An 18742-nucleotide genomic window follows, 5' to 3' on the forward strand; every position below is an offset into this window, starting at 1 on the left:
GACCCTTATGGAATTAAAAAAATTGACAAAGTCTGCTGGCACAGACTTTGTTAGTTTTTTAAATTCTATACGGGCCGTATAACATTATACGGCCCGTATACACCATGTGTAAATAAGTTTTTGCCATGTGTTAATATTAGGACCCTAAAAATAATGCTTAGTTATGAGATACCAGTCTAGTGTTAGGCTATGCGGTATGGTGACCATCTTCTCTTGGAGGATGATCCGCCACGTAGGCGCCACATCATAGTCTTACAGAGGATGCTCTGCCATGGCAAAACACTGGAAATGAGAGGATGATCCTACCCCACTAATTATGGCAATTAAATTTTTTTTTTTTTAATTTTTGCAAAGGAAACACATTGAAAAAGGGGTGGGTTTTGTCTTCTTCTGGATCGTCCCAAACGTCTCAAAGCCGACGGACTCGACGCCGACGGAGGGGGGCGGCACGGTGTGTGCTTCGTCGCCGGGGCTGGATGGATGGGGGACGCTCCCCATACCGTCTAGCCTTATGCTGCTTACTATGTAGGTTATACAATTTTATATAGGTTGAAAACTGTAAGGTAATTATTTTTTTTCTAGTTTAATATTGTTGTAGGGTAATTATACTATTTATCATAATACTACATGGAATCTGTAATTTAAATATTAACTAGTTTTTTACGTCGCGCGTTGTGGCGAAACCGAGTAAATGGTAATGTAAAACAAATGTGATTTAAAAATAAAACATGTTGTTTAGAAAGCAAAACCATTAGAACGATTTAGTTTGTTATCGTATCGTTTTATGATACCAAATAAATAATTTATTTTGAGTACAACTTCGTTTTTAAAAAAACTTATAACAAAATGTCAGAGAAATAATTAAGCACAACTACGTACTTAACTTTTTAGAAAAAAGTTATAACGTAAATTATTAAAGAAGTATCAAATTAATCGATAAATTAATATATGTTTAAAAAACGAAAAAAAATTGTTAAAAATGGCAAAGGAAATATATATTTAAAAAAAAGAAAAAAAATTAAAATATGTTATTAAAAGTAAATATAATAATAAACTATTATAATATATTAAATAATAAAATAATAAAAAACTATTTATTGATCTAAAAATAAAGTTACTATTCATCAGCTCTCGTCAACAATATATATATAATATAATACTCTAGTTCAGTGTTGTAGCGTAATTACTATATCTACAAAAATTCCACTAAATGTTTTCTCCTTTGCTTTGTATGCTTTGCACCACAAAACTTATTTGTATTTGATCCTTACATTATATATATCGGAGTTTATTTTAGAAAAAATATGGTGTGAGCTGCTAGAATCGCATAAGCACTTATATCTTTTGTTTTAGGCGTGATATAAAAGACGGTTACAAAACTGCTTACCCCGACTATGTCGTTAAATGATCAACGCACTACGTACAATTATTTTATACAATTTCATTATAAAAAAGTTACCTAACCAAAGGCTTCATTGACACGCTTTTGTGTGTCATATATACCCTTTTATGACATGCAATTAGCGTCATTAAAGTTTTTTTTCTAGTAGTTGATGTACAGAAAGAAAAAGAAAACAATCAATCGCTACATGTACATATACAAAATAAAATTCGGAACCAGGTTTGTGATAGATGTGGATACGGGGTGGAGGATGTAAATCACCTTTTCGTTTCGTGCCTTTTTGCTAGGAGTATTTGGTGGAACGTGTTCGTCTGGGTGATCCCTATCCCTCCGCGGCTACAACCCTCACCGATATCTTTGATACCATCTCCTCCAGCCCGGGTTCCAGCAAGTGGAGAAAAATTGTCCATCTTATTGCCTTAGCTGCCACATGGAGAATTTGGATAGCCTGCAATAAGAAGACTTTCAATAACACTTGCTTTCCGGTCAAGAAAGACTGTAGAGATGATCAAGGAAGACGCTTATCTCTGGGTGTGCCATAGGTCGAAGATGCTCTCTCCTTCATGGGCAAAATGGTCCGATTTTGATATTATCGAGATGTTGTAATTGGTTTTCCTTTTCGTCTTCCTGTTTGTTGTTTGTTTGTATGTTCTTCTCTAGTTTCTTGCTACGCTCGCGCGCTCTCTCTCTCTCTATATATATATATAATTTTTGCTGTTCAAAAAATAAAATAAAATAAAATTCGGTTCTTTACATCCTTTCCTTACAAAAAACCATTTTACATAATCATTTGGTGACTTTGAACTAGATAGGATAAGTCATGTCTGTTTTCTGGCTGTCTTTTTTTGTTAGTTGTTGGCATGGATTATACAGAATTTTTTTATATGAATACTAAATTGTGCTAAATTAACTGAGGCATGGAGATGACTTATTCCCTAATTATTAATTATATGGAACAATATAAATGCAAATAAAAATAAAAGATGATGTCAACCTTTAGATGGATTAATCAAATAATTTTATCCTTTTGGTATTATATTCTTGTATGATTCATCAAACTCATAATATTGAAAGTGACTCGTTCATATTTCTTGGATTGTTCTCCCCATTTTCAAACACCAAGAATATAATCTATAGTGATTTTAATTATCATTTCTTATATATACACTTTAAATTAAATAATTTTGCAAAGGAATATGCAGCATAACGTAGAGGTCTCGGTTTAATCATCATCCACTATTATACATTATATTATACATATTAACATTTAGAAGCTCATGACGTCAGCGGCTAATAGTTCTTTCAAGTGGTTGGCTAATTTGGGCGGCCACTTTTGACTTTGGTTTTTTTTTTTTTTTTATATAATAGTTATTTATAGGTAATGTCAAATTACAATTTTATCCCAGGTGTAAAATTACGATTTCGCCCTCGATTCAAAATAAAATTTTGTTTTTGCCCTTGCTTAAATTTACGATTTTGCTCTCAGTTAAAAAAATACAATTTTGCCCCCAGTTCAAAATAAAATTATGGTTTTGCCCTCAGCTAAAGTCCTGACAAATTACGATTTGGTTCCCAGTTTAAAATTACGATTTTGCCCCCAGCTAAAAATACGATTTTTCCCACAACTAAAATATTAGGATTTTGCCCTCATTTCAAAATAAAAAAAAATGGTTTTGCACTCAGTTCAAAATATTATTTTGCCTCCATTTTAAAATTACGATTTTACCTGCGCTAAAAATTACAATCTTGTCATCGTTTTTTTTTTCTTTGGCAAAACCATGGTAGTGTTTTATTTACTTTACTTTGTTGACTTATAGCTGCCTAGCACTCGCTAATTGGTCCTGACAAGTTATTGTTTTGCCCCCAACTCTAAATTACACGCTTGTCATCGTTTTAGTTAATTTTTTTTATCATAACTATGGTATTGTTTTTCTTTAATTTGTTAACTTGATGTATATTTTTTGATATCGTGTTATAGGTAGCATGTATAACTAACCGACATAAAGGCGTACATGTTATTAACCTAAGAAATACTCGGTTTAGCGCCCCGCAACGCGGGCGGCGCATAACTCTAGCTGCCTAACACTGGCTCATTAGTCCTGAAAAATTACAGTTTTTCCCTGAGTCCAAAATTACGGTCTTATCATCGTTTTTTTCATAGCAAAATTATAGTAGTCTTTTTTTAATTGATTAAGAACTATTCGGCCATCGCCCCGCAACGCGGGCGAGGCATCTACTAGTTTCCAACATATACAAACAGATGATGTCAGCCGGTAATAGGAAAAGCAAATGGTTGGTTAGAGGTGGCGGCCAGCTTTATCTTTTTTAATTTTTTTTTCATAAAATAGGTATCACCCTGCCATTGGTTGAAATGGGCGGCTGTCTCTCCCTCATTAGACCAACCATTTTATTATTTTACAAACTTTAAAATTACGTTTTCGCCCTGCAATAGTGTTTCTCTCCCATTGGTTCAAATGGGCGGCGAGCAATACCTATTGGAACACCCAGTTTATTATTTTATATCCACTTTAAAATTACGTTTTTGCCCCCAGTCAAAAAATACGGTTTTATCTCAACTTCAAAATACATTTACCCTTTTGTCCCGAGCTAAAAAATACGATTTCGCCCTCGGTAAAAAAATACGCTTTTACCCTCAGCCAAAATTACGTTTTCGTCCCAGTTCAAAATAAAATTTTGTTTTTCCCCCCGACTTAAAATTACGAATTTACACCACTTTATTATTTTATACCTACTTTAACATTACGGTTTTGCCCACAGTTTAAAATTACGTATTTGCCCCCAGTTCAAAATAAATTTATGCTTTTGCCCCCGGCTAAAATTTACGAATTCCCCTCGGTTTAAAATTACAATATCACCTCAATTTAAAATTACGTTTTTGCCCCCAGTGCAAAATAAAATTATGGTTTTGCCCTAGCTAAAAATTAGGATTTTACCCTCGAAAAAATTTGATTTTTCCGGCAAGTAAAAATAAAAATATGACTTTGCCCTAGCTAAAAATCGTGTCAAAGACCTGCCTAATTAACACTCTTTTTACTTTTTATTTCTAGCAAAACTATAATATTGTTTTTTTAATTGGCTGAGAATAATTCGGACATCGCCCCGCAACGCGGGCGAGGCATCACCTAGTTTCCTACATATACAAAAGTAAGTTAGGGGAATAGTGCCACGCAGCTGCGTGCCACTTCCCTATTCGACCAACCATTTTATTGTTTTATATTCGTTTTAAAATTACGGTTTCGTCCTTAATTTAAAATAAAATTACGTTCATGCACCCAGCTCAAAATTACGATTTTGCCCTGGTTAAAAATTACGATTTTATCCTCGTATTACAATTACATTTTTGGCCCCATTTCAAAATAAATTTTTGCTTTTGCCCCAAACTAAAAATGATGACTTTGCATTTTCGCCCCGTTTCAAAAATTATGATTTTGCCTTCAGTTTAAAATTATGTTTTTGCCCCGTTCAAAATAAAAAGTATGCTTTTGCCCCCTGTTCAAAATTACGATTTTGCACTCAGTTCAAAATTTTGATTTTGTCCCAGTTCAAGTTAAAAATATAGTTTTGTCCCTAGCTTAAAATTACGATTTTGTCCTTAGTGCAAAGTTATATTACGATTTTGTCTCTGGTTCAAATTTATAGTGTTGCCATCACTTTAACTTTTGCCAAATTACGATTTTACCCAAGTCAACAAATACAACTTTGCCCTCAGTTCAAATTACAGTATTGCTATCGTTTTAGTTTTTTTAGCAAAACTATAAAAATGTTTTTTTAATTGGTTGACTGGATTTAATTTTTTTCCATGTCAAAGAGCTGCCTAACACTCGCTCATTAATCCTTACAAACTACAGTTTTGCCCTGAGCTCAGAACTACGGTCTTGTCATCGTTTTAGTTTTTTTTCCTAACAAAACTATAATAGTGTTTTTTTAATTGATTGACAATTATTTAGCTATCGCCCCACAACGCGGGTGAGAGCATCAACTAGTTCCTTTATATCTTATAATATCATTATGAAACCTAGCGTCATTTGATACCCAGAATCTAATATTATTTTATCCAGTGGCGGATCCAGAAGTTAACTTTTGGGTGTGCGCCCGACGAGGGGTTTAACCATACCTTCAAGGGGCCGATCGAGATTTTTGCCTATAAAATATAGAGTAAACTGCCATTTTGGTCCCTGTGGTTTGGGCAGTTTTGCCATTTTAGTCCAAATCTCAAACTTTTTAAATATGGGTCTCTGTGGTTTCACTTTTGTTGCCATTTTAGTCCAAAATCCAAAAACTCTCTTTTTTGACAGTTCAAAGCTGGTTCTTTTGTCTTTTTTTGTGCAGGGGCATTTTGGTCCATCTAAGGTTTTTTTATAACATATTAATTATTATTATTAATAAACTAAATTGCTGATTTCATCTCGGTCATAATTGCAGACATTCATCATCATCAGTCAAAATCGCAATAACAATTAACATCTCCACCGTCACTTTCAACCCAAACCATAACCACCACCTCCCCCGTCACTTTCAACCACCACAACCTCCACCTCCACCGCCATGACCCCCACCGTCACCTTCACCACCCCCATTTCTATAAAACACCATACCCCTCTCACCCCCATTTCTATTCAAAAACAACTAAAACCCTAATTACATAGAGATTACAGCCGACGACCAGAGCCGTCACTCCGGCGATCTCTCCGGCGCCTCGTTTTGTCGGTGACGATCCCACACAACGATCCCTCAATCCCCTCTTCTCCTTACACTCTCACACCCACACCCACACCCACATGCCTCCATTTCTGCACATATGGCCGGCCACCACTGTGGTGGCGGCGACGAGATCAGAAGAGAGAGGAAGAGAGAAAGGTTGAGAGAGAGATCGACGTGCAAGGAAGCATGAATGGGGAAGATGAAGACCGACGAGTGACCGATGACAAGGTTCCGGCGCTCTTATTTCGGGCGGTCACATTTACAGGTGATGTCGGGAGGTTATCGGCGACTGATGGCGGTGAAGACAACCTCCGGCCGTCATCAGAGGTGGTGGTCCTCTTCTGTTCGAGTCCTGGATTCGAGTCTCAGTGTGAGAAGAAACAGTGGCACACACTCACCCGTTCCATGATCTCTCTGGTCAGTGTCCGAGATTGAAGCACAAAATCACATATCTGAGCAATATTGAAGCCCTAATCTTTCTTTATCTCTCTCTCTCTCTCTCTCTCTTTGCTCGATGGGGTTCTGGATATGGTTGGGAAATTGGGTTTAAGAAGGTGAAATGGGTGGATGGATTCAAGTGGTCTTAAAAATGTAGAGGTGGTGTTGGCGGTCGAGATTCAGGTTTAGATCTGCAATGATGTTAGGGTTTTGATGTAATTGGGATAGGGGGTATTTATATTATGTGGGTTTTGTAATAAATAAATTGCTTTAATAAAAATTAAATGACCAAATTACCCTTGCAGATAAAGACAAAAAAGGGGCCTTAAAACAGTAAAAAATGAGAGATTTTGAGTTTTGGACTAAAATGGCAATAAAATGCAAACCACAGGGACCCAGATTTAAAAAGTTTGAGATTTGGACTAAAATGGCAAAACTGCCCAAACCACAGGGACCAAAATGGCAGTTTACTCTAAAATATATTAATCTATCTTTCAAGGTGTATGCCCGCCCACCCAGCCGACCTAGGTCCGCCCCTGATTTTATGCATTTTGACTGTTATGTTATGTAAAATCTACGACGTTGTATATGTTTGCTAAGTGAATCTATAAAATTAGAGCAGAAGTCATGAATACAAATACCAAAAATATGTTTTATGCGTGTAGATGAGTATAAAATGATTTATATTATTTGATGTATAAGTTGTATTATTATTATTGTTGTTATTGTTATTATTATCAATGATCTTTTGTAGCACACAAACAACAAAGTTACAATGTATACCAAACTATTTTACTTGTTAAGTATGAATATAAAAAAATAAGAAAAAGTTTTCCGTATGAGGTAATTTATGCTCTAGTTTAATGTGACTTGTAATTTTTCCATTGTTTTAATTCTAGAGATACTATAAAAGCACATTGTATTTTGGGATGAAAAAAAAGTCCTCCATGTGCATTTCACATGGGTTTTCTTCACAAGTTAATCTTCTTTATATGTTATTAAATTGTTAAGTAATCAAATTAAAGCTATAGTTATTAATATAAAATGTATTTTATTACGTATTTAATGTAAAGATTGAAGAAAATGCACGCATGTCTTAGTATTTGGTATACATTGATTGTGATTTATGAGTTTTTAATTTTATATGTTAGTATGTTACAAAAATAATATTATATATTTATATATTCACATTAATAATTTAAGAAAAATTAGTTGCAGCTTTAAAATGAATGAGGGGCCAATCAAAATCAAGCCAGAATTCTGCTGCCTCTTGCTGACTGGGCAGACATATTACTTTAAATTCTCTATTAATGGCACCATACCAAACAAGTGTGTCCAATGGTTGTTTTTATAAAGAAGGGCCTCAAGTATTCCAAATTTTAGTTAAGACCCCTGCACTTTTAGCAACTATTAAATGACAAATAACTAATTGGGAAGCTACAAAATGTTGCAAGTTTAACATAGCTAGCTAAGATGTTCTTTGTGTAGTTGATGTTGTGGCAGTCTATGCACATGACAGGTCTTTATTTACGCTACGGATCGACTGAAACGTTAAATAAATTTATTATTTGAACTCGATAAAAAATCATGAATAGTTACTATAACTGATGTACACTTACAGAGTAAGGATCGGGTTAAAATGTAGCCATATGACGAAATGGATTACCCTTTTGATCACATCATAGGCAAAGTTGTTATAACTTGAACAGTATCGTTACCTTGATAAAATAAAATATGGTTTGCATACACAATTTAAACTTAAGTAAAATAATGAAGAGTAAATGCGTATATGGAAGAAAAACGTTTGATACACAACGATCAAATACTATAAGTGTTTATAAACAATCCATTTAATTTGATACTTTATTCATAATATTTTCATACACCATTGTTGAAAAACAGGCTTACTGAAATGGTAAACGTGAAAAATACTTTTCAAGCAAAACACACATTGAATGCTTATTACCTACTAGCCTAAAAGTTATATTCTAGGGTCTAGACCGTACATTGTATGACATATTAGACTATATTGTTAGCAAAATATTTTTTTAGAAGATCAAAATTAGACCTTATAAATCAAAACTCTATATCGACATAGGCAACTTAAAACACATCACGATTTAGTTGATTTAGGATTAGGTTGCATCACATATAATCGAGAATGCCAAATAAATGATATATAAAATAGCTGAGAGTATAAAGGTTAAATGAACCAACCAATTAAAAGCAACCCAAAACATGGCTTTTATTATTACATACAACTTAATAAAATCTCTTATAAAAATCCTCGATCATTATCGTAATCCCCACATATTTATATGACTTTTAAAAGATAAATAATGAGATACACAATTTTGCAAAAGACTTGAAGAAAGGGGGGGGGGATAGTACATGTAACCTGAAACGTGTTTTTTATTACACATAACTTATCATTATAAGAATCGTGAACATATCAACTCTTATTATCTATACTGCCTTGGCTTCTAAACAATAAACAGGGCGAGATACACGACTTTGCAAATACTTAAGGGTGTAAAGTAAAAGTAATCGGAAACGTGTTTTTTTATTACATACAACTTAGCATTATAGTAATCGTGAACATACCAACTCTTATCTTCTATGCTGCCATGCCTTACAAACAATAAACGGGGCACGATACACGACTTTGCAAAAACTTAAGAGGGTAAAGTAAAAGTAAACGGAAACGTGTTTTTTTATCACATACAAACTTATCATTATAGTAATCGTGAATAGACCAACTCTAATAATCCATACCAACCACGCTTATAAACAACAAACACGGCGAGATACCCGACTTTGCAAAAACTTAAGGGGTAAAGTAAAAGTAACCCAAAACATGTTTTCTATGACATACACCTTATCGTTATAGTAATCGTGATTAAACCAGCTCTAATCGTCCATACCAAATACGCTTCTAAACAAAATAAACCGGGCGATATACACGACTTTGCAAATACTCAAGGGGCTAAAGCAAAAGTTCAAAAAAGGGAAAGTTATCACTTTCCAAGAGTGGTCTCATTACAAAACCATGGTTAAAGATTCTCTCAAGATTAAGACAGTCTAAAAGAGAGAAAAACTAGGGTTCCAATCAAACACACCAAAAAAATTGCAGAAAAAAAAAAAAAAGAAAAATACAACAACAATACATATAATACAATAATGGGTATTTTAATCATAGTTGAGTAGAGGAAAAAAATGAAAGCATTGCCGAAAAATTCGGGAAAAAAGCAAGAAGAAAAAGTGTTGAAACTCATTCAATTTCACATGGAGATTCGAGCCCTAATTTCTTCTTCATCTTCATCTTCATCTTCCATTAGAAAGGGAACTAATTCCGTACTCTATCTCTTCATACTTTTCATCATCATCCTCTCTGTTCTTTAAGTCCATTTTCATCTTCTTATTGCTTGATTTCATGCTTTACTAGTTGAAATTTCCCATAAAGTTTTCATCTTTTTTGAATCTTGTTGAGTTCTGGATCTTGTTTGGTTGATGTTCCATCTGGGGTTTGTTCATTCTGATGTTGTTGATGATTCCGGGATTGGTTAGCTAGTTAGGGTTTGTTCTTTGTTCTTGGGGATTTTTAATATTTTTATAATATTTTCACAATATTTTTACAATATTTTTACAATATATTTATAAAAAAAACTTTTTTTTTTTTTTTTGTGTAAATACATTTCTTAGTTGAGATGTTTTCTGATTTCAAGGAGACCTTTTTGTTCCTTTCTTGAATCTTTCCATTTACAAAAGAAAAAAAAAACATCATATAGTTTCATAGGGCTGTTAAACTGTTTATCTGTTAATCTGTTAATCTGTTAAACAGCCTTAATATATGCAAAAAAGCCCAATTTGTTTTTCCAGTTTTTGGGTTCTATAGAGGTATAAATTTGTTAGTTGATTGACAGTCTTGACATAGGATATAATCATAATCATATAACTATAACCAGAATTCGGGTTTTTATACGAGTTTTCGATGAGCGGTTTCGATATTTGATGGGAGTGCCTGTTAATTCACTGCTAGATTTGATTTCAAAAGTTGGATCTTGGGTTAATTGGGGGATAAGTGGTATAAGTTCTTTATCTGGTGAAGTCAAAATGGCTGAGGGTGGTCAAAGTCAAAGACAAAGTCAAACCATGTGTTGTGGATGTGAATTGGGGGTTTCGGAGTCTTGCGTTGGTTATTCGTGTGAACGGTGCAGCCGTTTGTTTTGCGAGAGTTGTGTGGAAGGCTGTGGATTATTTGTCGTTGAATCGAAAAGTATCCGATCTTGCAAGTTTTGTTCCGGTTTTGAAATTAAACAAAAGTTTGGAGGCAAGTTTAGTCATAAAATTCATCCTTGTGATTCGCCCCGACAAAGCCCCGAACCCGCTTCACCAAATTATTCCGGTGAGAGATTTGACGGGTCGAATCTTAAAGCAGTATCCGTATACCGCTCCGCCATCAGGTATATTTTTTTTTGTTTATTTGATCAAATATATTATTTTGTATGTTTGATTGAATTTGATTATGGTTTCTATATTTGGACATTTTGATGGTATTTTAGAACCTTTGCCATAAATAATATCAAAATAAATCAGATTTTCGTCGAAAATATTTGTAATTCGTCAAAAAATATTTGTAATTCGTCGAAAAATATTTATAATTCGTATAAAATATTTGTACATCGTCGAAAAATATATATGTAATTCGTCGAAAATATTTGTAGTTTGTTCAATAAAAATCTGAATTTGTCGAAAATATTTATAATTTGTCGAAAAATATTTGTAATTCTTATTGCCTTGATACCCAAATCGATAATCTGATTAACTTTAAACAAAAATAATTATTTGATTTATCTTATTTCGGTTTAACTGCAGGAGTGATGAAGACGAAGGAGAATATTCGTCAAAAAGCATCATCAGCCCGTATAGTATCGACTCTTCAGACGTAGAATCAAGTAGCGTCAATACCCGACATGACTTTTACAGTTTCATGTCGGTTGATTCGAGTCCATCAGACAGCCCGTGTAGGACCCGCTTTACGTCCACTAGACTTAGCCATTCTGTACAGCCCGACGAGCAGGAAACTCCTCGGTCTCTGACCGATGGTTCTTACGACCAAGAACCGTTGGTGGCTGTTTTAAAAAGCCATCAAAACGGGCCCAAAGAACCCGATAGTACTACTATCACTAACGACGATTTGTCGACATTTAGGGACCAATATGAGCCGTTGGATCTTGAAAACAACGGTCTTATTTGGTTTCCTCTGCCGTTACACGATGAAGAAACCGGTTTCTTCTCGTACGCTGACGATGACGACGAAATGGGCCCACCGGGGGATGTTTTTTCCTCGAGTGATACCCTTATGAGCGTTCTTTCGGAAAATAGTAAAAGTTTCGAGCATAAGAAACCGTTGGAAAACGTGGTTCAGGGTCATTTTCGGGCTCTTGTATCGCAACTATTGCAATCTGAAGATGTGGCGGGAGACGATTGGCTCGATATCATAACGTCTTTAGCATGGCAAGCGGCTAATTTCGTGAAACCGGATACTAGCAGAGGTGGTAGTATGGATCCTGGAGATTATGTAAAGATTAAATGTATAGCTTCCGGAAATCCCGATGAAAGGTAACCAAAAAAAATTCTCGGAGTCAGGTAACCGAAACGAACACGAACAAGACCTTGTTCGTGTTCGTTTGTTAAGGAAATATATGTGTTCACGAACTGTTCATGAACACAAATGGAAACAAACAAACAAGCATTCATGAACAAAATATATAATACACAGATACTTATTAAATATTTTATTTGTTGAGATTTTGAAGTATTTAAGTCAAATATAAAAACTAAAAACACTAATGAACTATCGAACACGTTACCGAACGTTCACGAAAATAAATGAACATAAATGAACGAACGCGGCCTCTGTTCATGTAATTTCTTGTTCGTGTTTGTTGATTTATTAAACGAACAAACACAAACGAACTTCCCGCCGAACTGTTCACTGAATGTTCGGTTCGTTTGCAGCCCTAGTCTTGATTCTTTCCTTAAATAGAAAGCTAACATAGCGTTTAAACTTTTTTTTTCGCTATGCAGTATGTTTGTTAAAGGAGTAGTTTGTACAAAAAACATAAAGCATAAACGCATGACTTCGCAGTACAAGAACCCTTGGTTGCTTATTTTAGGCGGTGCACTCGAGTATCAGCGTGCTCATAATCAGCTCGCATCTATCGAGACTCTATTGCAGCAGGTTCGTTATTAACAAAGGCGGCAAAATGGGCTCGTCGGGGTTTTGGGTAACGGGTCAAAAACAGTAACTTTTGGCAAGGGAGGGGGGGGGGGTGGATTGAATCGAAACACTTCTTGTCGTAAATTTGTCGCTCTTGTAAACACTTAGTTTGTCAAACATGAATGCAAAATTACATTATTTACGTAATAACACGACCTTAAAACAGGAAATGGATCATTTGAAGATGATTGTTTCAAGAATCGAGGCTCGTCGTCCAAATGTGCTACTAGTGGAAAAAAGTGTATCGTCATATGCACAAGAGTATCTTTTAGCCAAAGAAATCTCATTGGTTTCGAATATCAAACGCCCTTTGTTAGAGCGTATAGCCAGGTGTACAGGTGCACCTATAACTCCATCCGTAGATAAGATCTCCACCACACGATTGGGCCAGTGTGAGCTTTTCCGATTAGAAAAGTTCACCGAACACCATGAAGTCGCTGGTCAGTCCACCAAGAAACCGTCCAAGACTTTCATGTTTTTTGATGGTTGCCCTAGGCGGTTGGGTTGCACGGTAACAATTTCAACTCTCATTTTTAGTATATAATTAGTTCGTTAAATAAAAATGTTTTGAAAACTGGACCGGACCCGTTCACCCTATCAGACCCGTTTTGGGGTTGAACCAGATTTTTATTTAAAAAAATTCAGTTTTACCCGATTTATTTTTATAAAATTTACGGCATCACCCGGTTGACCGGTTCTTACATCCGGGTCGACCGGTCCGACCGGCCCGACCAGTAGATCGGTTCGACGTCCGGTCCAGTTTTGAAAACATTGGTATACTTTCAATGTGTTGTGTAGGTCTTGCTAAAAGGCGCAAGTCGGGAAGAACTAAAAAAAGTTAAACACGTCGTTCAGTATGCCGTATTCGCCGCTTATCATCTATCACTCGAAACTTCTTTTTTGGCTGATGAGGGTGCTACTTTACCTAAAATGACCATTAAGCCCTCAGATGTTACCAACTCTCCAAAATCCGAAGAACATGACGCGGATATCGACAATCATATGATGACGATGAATATAAATGACGTATCTAGCCCCCCTACTATGGAAGAAATAGTATCATGTGACTCAACCGAAAGAATTGAAGTAAACGAGGACTCAAATGAATATTATTCAGCGACAGACAATAATCAGAGCATTTTAGTGTCGTTTTCTAGCCGATGTGTGTTAAATGGTAATGTATGTGAACGATCAAGGCTCTTGCGGATAAAATTCTATGGCTGCTTTGATAAACCGCTCGGGAGATACCTCCAAGATGATCTTTTTGATCAGGTAAAAGTTAATAATAAGTTATTTATTTGTACTGCATTTAAATCCTATGATTCTTGGTGCATGGTTCGACGAGTCGGTTCCAATGCTGCTAGATTGAGTCCAGTTGGAGTTCGTTTGAGTCGGTTCCCTCGGCTCTCCACTTTTTTAGTGTTCCCATTGAACCCAACCCTACACACACACATATAATGTGAGGTTCAATGGGGACACTAAAAAAGTGGGGAACCGAGGAACGGTGCGTTTAACATGTTAAACATATCATAAAAATTCAATTTTAAATGCGAAAAAATATTTTTTTCGGAGCGTTTGCATATAAAGATGTGTAGAAGCTATTCCAATAAAAAAATCATGAGTAAACTTCCTGTGGTTTGGTCATTTTAACGGTTTTGCTCCAATAGTTTAAAAATAGCCATTTTCCTCCCTAATCTTTCGAGTTTGTCGCCAGTTTGCTCCCTAATCTTTCGAGTTTGTCGCCAGTTTCCTCCCTGATGGAGTTAGAGGCTGGGAGCAAAATGAAGATAAGTTAGAAAAATCAGGGAGGAAAATGACTATTTTTAAACTATTGGAGCAAAACCGTTAAAATGACCAAACCACATGGAGCAAAACGGAAGTTTACTCAAAAATCATTTTTGTAATTTTTTTACCTTCTTTAACTGTTTTCTAAGCATTTTTTTTATTATTTTATTTTGTTTTTCATTTTTTAAAAGAAGGCAGAATTCTACATGTATTATATGCAAAAGCTCCAAAAAAATTTTGAAGAATATAATTTTTAACATGTTAAATGCAAAAGCTCCAAAAAAAAAAAATTGAAAAATTTAAAATTTAACATGTTAAATTGAATTTTTATGATTTATTTCACATGTTAAATGCACTGATCTCCATTGAACCCGACCCTATATATATAAAAAAACTTATTCGTGCTTGTGTTATTAATAAAAAGATCGAATCCTCGAATCTTTGACGGTTGGGTTTGACATGGGATTTTTCATTCAGGCATCATCGTGTCGATCTTGCGACAAACCAGCCGAAGCCCATGTGATATGCTACACTCACCCACAGGGGAACTTAACAATTAACGTCAAACGACTTCCATCTCTGAACCTACCCGGGGAGAAAGATGGAAAGATATGGATGTGGCACAGGTGTCTCCGATGCTCCCCTATAAACGGTGTCCCACCCGCGACCCGTAGGGTGGTTATGTCTGACGCCGCATGGGGTCTCTCTTTCGGGAAATTTCTAGAACTTAGTTTTTCAAATCACTCAACCGCTAATCGCATTGCGGGATGCGGTCATTCTCTTCAAAGAGACTGCCTTCGTTTCTACGGGTAAAATCATTATATCCAACATTATATACGTAATACGTATATACATGTTTGTATGTATACGTGTTTAACTTTTAGCTTGTATTTGACCTACAGGTTGGGGAGTACGGTGGCTTTTTTCCGCTACTCTCCGATTGATATTCTTTCCGTTCGGTTGCCGCCATCTGTACTACAGTTTAGTGGCCACGTTCAACAGGGTTGGTTAAAGAAAGAAGTAACCGAGCTTTTAAACAAGACGAAAGCGTTGTATGGTGAGATATCCGATGTATTACACGAGACGAAACAGAAGAGTATTTCTCATGCAGCTTCGGATACCGACGAGTTAAATAAACAAATCGAGGAGTTGAATAAAGATTTGATCAAAGAAAGAGATGTATACATAGTAAGCAAAACTATTTTTAAAAATTATATATTTGATTTTTGTCTTATGTTATTTATTAATTATTAATCGCTTGTGTCGTGATGCATGAACTAGGAATTGCTTCAACCTTGTGGCGAAAGTGTGGCGGAAATCGATGTTCTCGAACTTAACCGTTTGAGACATTCGCTCATGATCGATTTGCATGTTTGGGATCAACGGCTCGAGTCTCTTAATTCTATCTTTAAAAGGAATTCTAGTTTCGAAGTCAAACACCGAAGAGCTTATTCGACTCTCGAAGTTATCGTTGACCATAGTCATGCATCCGATGACCCTGAATCCGAACAAATCGATTCGAACGGAGAGATCGATGAATCCAATCAAATCGACATGAAGTCGATATCTTCCGACCAGTTCAGTGAATGTAACGCATCGTTTCTATCCGACACAATTGACTCTGCATGGACCGGTCCTTTGACCCGACCCGAGAATCAACAAATTAGACGGTTGATTTCCACACCTGCTCGGGTTTATTCGTTTGATTCCGCAATGACTTTACAAGAAAGAATGAGGTATCAAGACTCGAGAAATTATACCCACATGTCAAAAGTCAAAGTCAACGATAACATACAACGGAGTTACTCACAAGTCATCCCCAATGAAGATCCGAAGTTGGATTTCTTGTGGAGGACGAAACCGTTATTCATTTCCCGAACTTCACTTCTCCCTGACGGGGCTCGTTTGATCCGTGGTCAAAACGTGGTGATTGCCGTTTACGAAAACGAGCCCACAAGCATAATATCGTACGCCCTTGCTTCAAAGGAATACGAAGCTTGGTTTACCAATAAACCGCATCTACATAAACAGCATTCCGTAGCTTCAAAGCTTTCCGCTTGGCAGTCTTTCGGCTCTAATAACGATTTTGACTACATGCCGTATGGTAATTACGGGTCAGAAGAATCGTCAACGACAATGGGGTCGTTGTTTTCCGAGCCGAGAAGCTCTCATCACTTAACGATTCAGTTTGAGGATGAATCGGGACCCGGTGGAAAAGTCAAATTCTCGGTGACGTGTTATTTCGCTAAGCAGTTTGACGGTCTTAGAAAGAAATGCTGCCCTAGTGAAACCGACTACATGCGTTCGTTGAGCCGATGCAAGAAATGGATGGCACAAGGAGGTAAAAGTGGTGCTGATTTCGCGAAATCGTTAGACGATCGGTTTTTAATAAAGGGTGTCACTAAAACCGAGCTGGATTCGTTTGAGGAATTCGCACCACAGTATTTTAAATACCTGACCGATTCGCTAAACACCGGGAGTCCGACTTGTCTTGCTAAAATCGTCGGCATTTATCAGGTTGACTTATGAGTTTGACTTTTTTGTTTGTTTGTTTGTTAACTTGTTTGAAACTTGAAAGCTAATTTTGATGATGTTATTGTAATGATGATAGGTTAATGTGAAGCATTTGAGAGGCGGGAAAGAATCGAAGTCGATTGTGATGGTGATGGAGAATTTGTTTTTCAAGAAAAATATATCGCGAGTTTATGATCTAAAAGGATCTGCGAGATCACGTTATAACTCGGATATTACGGGAACGATGCTCGATATGAACTTATTGGAAGCCTTGCGGACCAATCCGCTCTTTCTTGGAAGCAAAGCTAAGAGGAATCTCGAAAGAGCCGTTTGGAACGACACATCCTTCTTAGCGGTATCATCTTTTCGCCTTAATAATTTTAAAAATTGTGGTTTAAAATTTTCGTAGTTGTATTATGCTTAGGGCTGCAAACGAACCGAACGTTCAACGAACAGTTCATGAAACAAGAAATTTCGTTCGTTTAGTTTAAAGAACGAACATGAACAAAGACCGCGTTCGTTCGTTCATTTATATTCGTGAACGTTCGGTAACATGTTCGTTTGTGTTCGATAGTTTATTAGTGTTTTTAGTTTGCTTCAAAATTCCAACAAACAAAATATATAATAACTTAAGTTTATTATATGTTCTGCTCATGAACGCTTGTTTGTGTTCATGAACGTTCGTTTGCGTTCTTTGCCTAAAATTAACAAACGAACACGAACTCGTTCATTTCCTTAACAAACGAACATGAACATAAAATCTTATTCGGTAAGTGTTCATGAACAGTTCGCGAACACATATATTCCTTAAAACGTACACGAACAAGGTCTTTTATGACCATGAACACATATATTCATAGAAAGTTGTACATTTTATGCAGTCGATCGACGTGATGGATTATTCTCTATTGGTTGGAGTGGATGAAGGGAGTAAAGAATTGGTTCTCGGGATCATCGATTTCATGCGACAATATACATGGGACAAACAGCTTGAAACATGGGTAAAAGCGTCGGGGATTCTAGGCGGGCCCAAGAACGCGTCGCCAACGATAATTTCTCCGAAGCAGTACAAAAGGAGGTTTCGAAAAGCCATGACGAGTTACTTTCTTACCGTACCGGATCAATGGTCGTTATGAAAAATGAAATGAAGGTGTTCTTTGTTTAGTTTTAAAGAACAGATTATTATTATTATTATTATTAATAAAGGACATTAGAGTCTAAGATTAGATTGAATTTGGTCATATTGGGGTAGCATTTACCCTTTGATTTGTTATTTTGTATACAAATCCACATGTATCATTCCTGTAGATGCTCTCTGAGTTAAATGAAAACTTGCTGGTCAAGATTCTGCTCTCTTTAGCTTGTGGTCCAAGTTTTTTTTTTGTAAGATATGCTTCATTAAAAACGCACCTCCGACCCAAACGGGCAAAAGGCTAAACAAGACAACAAAACCCCCGACCCAAACGGGCAAAGGGCAAAGAAATTACAACATGTACAGAGGATATTTACATTAGTCCGCCCATCTAATAAAATTACAAGACGTTCTATTTTTAACCCAACTATAACCTCTCGACTTTATCTCCCCTATGATATCCTGC

The 18742-nt window shown here is 36.0% G+C and overlaps 1 protein-coding gene across 1 annotated transcript; it reads left to right on the top strand.

Moving 5' to 3' along the window:
* Positions 1-9635: 9635 nt before the first annotated feature.
* LOC110920741 (putative 1-phosphatidylinositol-3-phosphate 5-kinase FAB1C) lies at positions 9636-18499 on the top strand. The gene is made up of 10 exons (XM_022164940.2): positions 9636-11025; positions 11438-12184; positions 12653-12806; positions 13012-13356; positions 13644-14117; positions 15108-15439; positions 15533-15818; positions 15912-17147; positions 17242-17499; positions 18026-18499. The coding sequence occupies exons 1-10, from the start codon at positions 10574-10576 to the stop codon at positions 18278-18280; spliced, it is 4539 nt and encodes a 1512-aa protein (XP_022020632.1). The 5' UTR covers positions 9636-10573; the 3' UTR covers positions 18281-18499.
* The last annotated feature ends 243 nt before the right edge of the window (positions 18500-18742 follow it).

Source organism: Helianthus annuus, chromosome 17 (genome assembly GCF_002127325.2).
Source record: "Helianthus annuus cultivar XRQ/B chromosome 17, HanXRQr2.0-SUNRISE, whole genome shotgun sequence".
Classification (NCBI taxonomy): Eukaryota; Viridiplantae; Streptophyta; class Magnoliopsida; order Asterales; family Asteraceae; genus Helianthus; species Helianthus annuus.